This window comes from Mastomys coucha, unplaced genomic scaffold (genome assembly GCF_008632895.1).
Source record: "Mastomys coucha isolate ucsf_1 unplaced genomic scaffold, UCSF_Mcou_1 pScaffold15, whole genome shotgun sequence".
NCBI classification, from domain to species: Eukaryota; Metazoa; Chordata; class Mammalia; order Rodentia; family Muridae; genus Mastomys; species Mastomys coucha.
In genome coordinates, this window is record NW_022196897.1 from 116,297,910 (window position 1) to 116,305,341 (window position 7,432).

The 7,432-nt window shown below is 46.0% G+C and overlaps 1 protein-coding gene across 1 annotated transcript in view; it reads right to left on the reverse strand.

Annotated features, from left to right (window-relative positions):
• The window catches only part of CUNH20orf194 (chromosome unknown C20orf194 homolog), a 133,412-nt gene that overhangs the window by 21,716 nt on the left and 104,264 nt on the right, over window positions 1–7,432 (reverse strand). Inside the window, exons 26-27 of the mRNA XM_031371926.1 lie at window positions 6,219–6,307; window positions 5,129–5,287 (exon numbers count right to left, since the gene is read on the reverse strand). Coding sequence (XP_031227786.1) covers window positions 5,129–5,287; window positions 6,219–6,307 — 248 coding nt within the window. The remainder of the gene's footprint in view (window positions 1–5,128; window positions 5,288–6,218; window positions 6,308–7,432) is intronic.

Consider the following 7,432-nt stretch of genomic DNA (forward strand, 5'->3'; position numbering starts at 1 on the left):
GAACATGCCAGGCATACCTCTACTCTGGTCCCTCAGGCTGGAATGCTTTTTCCCTCTGGCATCCACCTAGCTGACTTCCTTCTGGTTTCTGCTCAAGTGTCACTTTGGTGGGGTCTATGGTGCTGGGGATCAAACTCAGAGAGTTGTACATGCTAGTTGAGTGCCCCATCTCTGAGCTACGTTGAGTGGCATCTTGTGGAGACGTCTCGTGCCTTTACAGACACTGCAGTCATGGCGATGCTCCTTGTACCCTGTAGCTCCCTCCCACAGGTTCCTCTGAATACACTGACTGTCAGCTATGGCCTCTCCTTGCTGCTGTTTCCCTCCTGTGCTTCTTAGGCCCCATCTTTCCTCTGCAATAAGGTCTTTGTTCAGTGTTACGGTCTCTGAAGCCTAAAGCAATACAGATCAATAAACTGGACATTCGACCTCCAGCAGACGTTGGGGCTGCTCTGAGAAGGGGTCTCCTCACCCCACAGAGGGCAGCACTGTTCCACAGGACTATTTTCAAATGGTCTGAGTCTATGGAGAGACATCAAACCTGACGGCAGTCTGGCAGGTCAAGTGGACCTTCACCTGTGTGGATCTTAGGGAGACCAGTGGGGGGTGGGGAGTGGGCGTAGCCTGCCAGAACCATGTCCTGAGCTCCTAGGAACAATTCACCTGTAAAAAGACCTTGGCTTTATCCCAGATTGGAACATCCTCCTCAGTCTTGCCCAGTCATCAGAGCCTCAAGGAGAACAGGCTGTGCTAAGTTCTAGAGTTTCCCCACGGGATCTTGGCCATTCAACTGTTTCATTATTTTTCATTTTTTCATTTTAAAGAGGCTCTTGCTGTGGTGCCCAATGGTAGCTTGAAACTTGCTACCTAGAACATGCTGGCCTTGAACTTGTGGAATCCTGCTTCAGCCTCCAAAGTGTAAAGTGACAAGCCTGTGTCACTATGCCTGGCTTACACTATGGTTGGCTTGCTCAAGAAACTGCTGAGTGAGTCCTAGCTGGTTCCTGCTCCCCACCTTCTCTCCTTGGACCTGTGTGCACCAATATCCAGTGCAGTGCTAGTGTGGGCCTGGCTGCAGGACCCCAGGCACTGCTTCCATGGATGTGTGTATACCATGTGCATGGTATAAGGGCAAGGAATCTGAGATCTTTGTGGTACCACATTTGAAAATAAAGGATTTCTGAGGGGAAAGGACTTTTGTGAGTTTAGGGCCAGCATAGGTTAGGTGACAGGTGCCTGGTCAGCTAAGGCTATGGAACAAGGCCAATCTTTTTTTGTTTGTTTGGTTTTAGATGTTTATGTCAAGATGGTTAAACTTCCAAAAAAGAAGATCCCTTTTATAACCACATCTATTTCACTATCACTTACCATATCTCTAAAGGGTTGGCAATTATACATCTGACTCTTAAAAGTAAAAGAGCACCTAGGAGCTGGGGCGTGGCTTAGCGGCTAGAGTAGAAGCAATAATGTCAATTCCCTGTAGTAAACTGGGCCTTGTGACACATGCCTATAAATATTCCCTGCATTTGGGATGTAGATCACAAATTCAAGGTTATCTTCAGCTACATTTGAGATTGGCTTACAAGAAATGAGGCTCTGTCTCAAAAATGAAGCAGAAACAAAAACCCTTTACTTTCATTTTTTTCTTATTTCAAATTCATAGCCACTTTTTTTATTAGATATTTTCTTTATTTACATTTCAAATGATATCTCCTTTCCTGGTTTCCCCTCCAAAAAAAACTCCTATTCCCTCCCTCCTCCCCGATTATCAACCTACCCTCTCCTGCTTCCTGGCTGTGGCATTCCCCTACACTGGGGCATAGAACCTTCACAGGACCAAGGGCCTCTCCTCCCACTGATGACAGACTAGGCCATCCTCTGCTATATATGCAGCTAGAGCCATGAGCCCCATCATGTGTACCACTCTTTGGTTGGTGGTGTAGTCCCTGGGAGCTCTGAGGGTACTAGTTAGTTCATATTGTTGTTTATCCTAAGGGGCTGTAAACCCCTTCAGCTCCTTGGGTCCGTTCTCTAGCTCCTTCATGGGGTCCCTGTGCTCAGTCCAATGAATGGCTGTGAGCCTCTATATAATATATTCTGTATTAGTTGGGCACTGTCAGCGCCTCTCAGGCTCCTGTCAGCCAGCACTTGCTGGCATCCACAATAGTGTCTGGGTTTGGTGACTGAATATGGGAAGGATTCTCAGGTAGAGCAGTCTCTGGATTGTCCTTCCTTTAGTCTCTGCTCTATACTTTGTCTCTGCAACTCCTTCCATGGGTATTTTGTTCCCCCTTCTAAGATACTTTCATTTTTGAAACAAGAGTTCTCACAGTCTCTGAGATGGTACTAAGCTGAGTGGAAACATGTGACTTTGGAAACTAAAGAAAGCTCTGTCCTATATCACAAGTTTTTCTCTAAAGACTAAATAAGTCCTGACGATGGGGGTGGGGCGCTGGAGCTTAGCAGATGGGAGTTCTTGCTGTTCTTCTAGAGGTCCTGCGTTTGAGACTCAGAACTCACCCTGGGTAGCTTAGCTTCCTGTTAACTCTAGCTCCAGAGGATCTGATGTCCTCCCTGTGCCTCTGTGAACACCAGCAAACACATGACCTATATAGAGACTCACACATAAACAAAAACCAGGACTGGAGAGACAGCTCTGAGGTTAAGAGCACTTGCTGCTCTTACAAAAGACTCAGGTTCAGTTTCAAACACCTTCGTGGTGGCTTACAATAGTCTCTAATCTAGGGGAATCTGATGCCCTCTTCTGGCCCCCATGTGGACATTGCATGCACATGGTATACATACACACATACACAGAAGCAAAACACTCATACACATTAAAAAAAAATCTTCAAAAAAAAAATCAGAGATATACTGATGAAACCAGAAGCTGCATTTGAGAAACAAGGCAAATGTTACGGTGCATCTGCAATCCTAGCATTCTGTAGACTGAAGTGAGGATCACAAGTTTGAGGAAGAAAATTCTTTTTTTTTTTTTCAAGACAGGGCTTATCTGTATAGTGCTGGCTGTCCTGGCACTCACTCTATAGACCAGGCTGGCCTTGAACTCAGAAATCCACCTGCCTCTGCCTCCCAAGTGCTGGGATTAAAGGCGTGGTGCACCACCACTGCCTGGTCATTTTTTTTTTTAAATATATGTGAGTACACAGTCACTGTCCTCAGACACATTAGAAGAAGGCATTGGAATCCATTACAGATGTTTGTGAGCCACCATGTAGTTGCTGGGAATTGAACTCAGGACCTTTGGAAGTGCAGTCAGTCAGTGCTCTTGACTGCTGAGCCATCTCTCCAGCTAGAGAAAATTCTTTATGTAAGGAACCCCTGCCATCATCCTTAACCAACAACCTCAATAATGCCTAGTTAAATCTGTACATGCCTTAGTAAAGAGCTTCAGCACTTAGCTGCTATTCTCATATAATCCAGGCTGGCCTTGAACTCCTTATATAGCCAAAGGTTGATTCCATCTCCCAAGTCCTGGATTTGTAAGTATGTGCCATCATGGCTGGACATAGCTGTTACACTGACTGTAGTCCATTAGAGTATCTATTGATGTCCCTCATATCCTGTGGTATGACTAGTTGAATGTTGAGTCTAAAAGCAGACCAAAAGCAGGCACATGTCCAACATTTTTACAATCATGTAGTCAGGTAAGGAATCAATAATATTCTCTGAAATGTCAGATAATAGAAGAGACTTTATCTGTGTATACTGACAAGCTGGCAATTTCTCTTCCAGATCCTGACTCCCAGTGACTCTCAATTCTGGCAATGGCAGAAGGTAGGGATGCTGGGTTGACCCATTCCTCTGACTAGTACAAGCAACAGAAAACCTGAAGAAAACAAGCCAGATTCTCCCTTTGATGATCACATGACCTAAGGGCTGGCAGAAGGCCACTGCAGATGGGGTCAGACTGCAACAAGGCCTGTGAGTGCAGGAAAGCCCCAAGGATGTGCATTCGTCCCTAGCTCCTTCCTGGTCCCTTCATTACAACCAGGAGCCCAAACAGAGCTTTGGATCTGGGCCTATTCTTTACTGGAAACAACCAGCCTGCTGCAAACACCAATTATTGTGAGAATAGCACAAAGCTTCTTTACAACCATAACACTAGAAACAGGCCCAGCCCTGTTCTGATCTCCTGAGTCCAGGGGACAAAGGCTGTAAGGCACTCCTCCATGGCAGGGTGTAAACAGGAGTTCTCTGGAGCAGCAGTATACTCTCCAAATCTTCCCCTTGGCTGGGGAGAGGGCTCAGTAGGTAAAATGTTTGCTGTGCAAGCATGGGGATGAAGGCTGAGTCGCCGGCATCCAGGCTAGAAAAAGAAAAAAAGATATGGCTGTGCCTGCCTGTAACCCCAGTGCTGGGAGAGACAGACGGGAGGCTGCCAGCCTAGCTTCACCTTCAGTGAAAGACCCTGACTCAAAGGAATAAGTCAGAGATATAGCACGGACATAAGATGCAGTCATTCTATGTCCTCTTCTGGCTCCATGGGTGAGCACACAGGGATATACATATATACATACACACACATCCATCTACATACATAGTACACACACACACACACACACACACACACACACACACACACACACACACACACACAGAGAGAGAGAGAGAGACAGGAGATCCACATTCCCTCTGACAAGAATGGTACTTACCAGGGACTTAGGACATAAAGTTAGAAAGCAGAAACTCCCTGCTCAATTGTACTCTGCACATTTCTCACTGTGGGTCTCATGAAACTCTTCTGGGAGAGCTACTGGGAAATGGGCATGGTGCGTACAGACTACGTAGGTGCTAGGTCTGCAATTCCAGAAGAGGGAGGAGTAGAGCAGATGAGGCTCCCATGTCTAGATGGCAAGGTTAAATACTACTATCACTCTAAGAATTACTAGAGAACCTTTACCAGATCCCCCAATTCCTCATCTCTTAGAGATACTACAATATGGAAGCCAAAATCGAAACATGTAGCTATCAGTTACCCTTAGCCACAATATAACAACAGCATCTTGGTCTTTCTGAGGAGTGTCCACAGCATTAGGGCACATATAAAGTAACAACAATGACGAGGACCCATCCTCATTTCCGTGCCCAGGTCTCCAACACTCACCCTTGTAGGACTACCAGCAGCCTAGTCTTCTTGCGGATGTAAGCTGACTGGCGGGCAGAGCGGTTCTGCTGGGCCTCCAGGGCACTGGAAAGGTATTTTTGGAAGTGGGCAGCATGGAAACATTCAGAGCTGTCCATGATTTGGCGGTATACCATCCATCTGGAAGCAGCAAAGGTAATAATCTAAGCATAAGGCTCCATACAGCTTGGTCGTGAGAAGCTGTGTCACAGATGTATATGTAACCAGTATTTTCAAAGATATGCTGCCAATGACTACAGAGAGCTACTGTGGCATTACAGAAAAAGATTGAGGGAACTAGCTGGGCTGGAAGCTCAGTAACCTGAAACCCAAATCCATGGAGTTTTTGATAGGAAATATGCTTTCAAAGTGGGGAAAAGACAGGTAATACATGGCCAGAAAGCCTCAGCAAGGAGAAAGACTTCTGACCTGGCAGTTATTTTCTGAATAAAATGGCTTTAGTTTCATGTTCCCATAAAGCTAGTAAGAAATGGGAAAGTCAAGAATTCAGACTGTTTTAGAGTAAGAACCAGGAATGGTGATACATGCCAATAATGCCAGCATTCAGAAAGCACAAGCAGAAGACTGCCAATCAATTTGAGGTCACTCTGGTTATTATCTCAGAGAGACAGAGGCAAGGTTAGGGAGAAGGGGCAGGAGAGAGAAAAGAAGGAGAAGAAAGAAAGGAGGAAGAGGGAAAAGAGGTGGAAGGAGAGAGGGAGGACGGGAGGGAGGAAGAGATAAGCAAACACAAACTGGGCATTTGAAAGATGTAAGCAGAAAGATCAAGAATCCACAGTCACCTTCAGCCACAGCTACAGCAAGTTCAAGGCTATCCTGAAGTAATAAAATTCTACCCACCAAATAAAGAGAAAGCTTATAGGACAAAATCCTAGGTGCAAGCATCTGGTTAACTGCAAATACACACAGTGTATTAAATAAAGAGATAGTGGATGACAGCTGTGTCAATAACATCATTCTAAATGCCAGTAGATGTATACTGTTTCCCTACACCGGCGTAGGCCCAGGAACACGATCCTTTCCCCAAAACAAATGCAGACACCATACTAACCTGCCGTACTCTTTATGCAGAGTGACCAGGAAAGCACAGAGCTTGCTAGCATGACATCCTGGGAGACCAGTTACAATGCTGATGATGACCTACAGGAAAGAAAGCCATGTGGGTTTCTAACTCAACTGAGGAGCCCTGAAGAGGTAAAGAAACCCATGTCCAGAGCAAGGCTTTGTGGGTTTGAACCTCAGCACCACTGTTCATAGTTCTAGATTTAGAGTAAATGGCAAAGTCTGAGGTCCTGGGTAGTTCTCTCTCAACCTGACAGGAGCTAGAGTCAAATGGGAAGAGGTACCTCAACTGAAAAAATGTCTCCATCAGATTCTTAACTGCAAATTGATAGAATGCCCAGCTACTGGAGAGGTGCCACTTCTGGGCAGGTGGTCCTGGGTTCTGTTAAGAAAGCAGGCTAAGCCAGCCTTGAGGAACAAGCCAGTAAGCAGCACCCTCCATGGCCTCTGCATCACTCTGCCTTCAGGTTCCTGCTCTGACTTCCTTCAGTGGAGTGTGACTTGAGAGTCGAAAGCTGATTACTTTTGGTCCTGGTGTTTTATCACAGCACTAGAGACCTTCCAGGGTAAGTGTGAGCATCATGACATTCACTTCTGTAAAAAGTAACCCAGTTTCTCCACAGCATTTGTCCCCGGTCCACTTCAGCTATAGAGGTTTGGAGATTATATTGTAACAGCATCTCTTAGAGAACAGAAAGGCAGTCTGGGCACAAAGTATCCCAGCACCATTGGCTGGAAGCCTGGTGAGCAGGGAGTTATGCTGCCGGTGTTTCTGGGGGCTGGCTGTGCCTGCCAAGCCTTAAGACCTGTGCTGAGTCAGAACTCCCCTGCACGATAAGCTCTCTCACAGCCTTTCCTAGAGGAAGAGAGGAGCTGCGTTACACCAGCACCCGCAGGTTTTCCTCAGGTTGATATTCTAAGGCCAGCTCCAGAATTTACTGAGTGAGAAAGAGTAGCTGAGGAGGACAAGATCATGCGCTCACAGGAGAACGTTTATTCCAGTGGCAAGCCAAGGAAGGCCTGTCTGCTAGATGTTTTTCTTTCTCTTTTCAAAAAAAAAAAAAAAAGTTTTTGGCTAGAGAGATGGCTCAGTGGTTAAGAGCACTGACTGCTCTTCCAGAGGTCCTGAGTTTAGTTCCCAGCAACCACATGGTAGCTCACAACCATCTGTAATAGGATCTGATGCCCTCTTCTGGTGTGTCT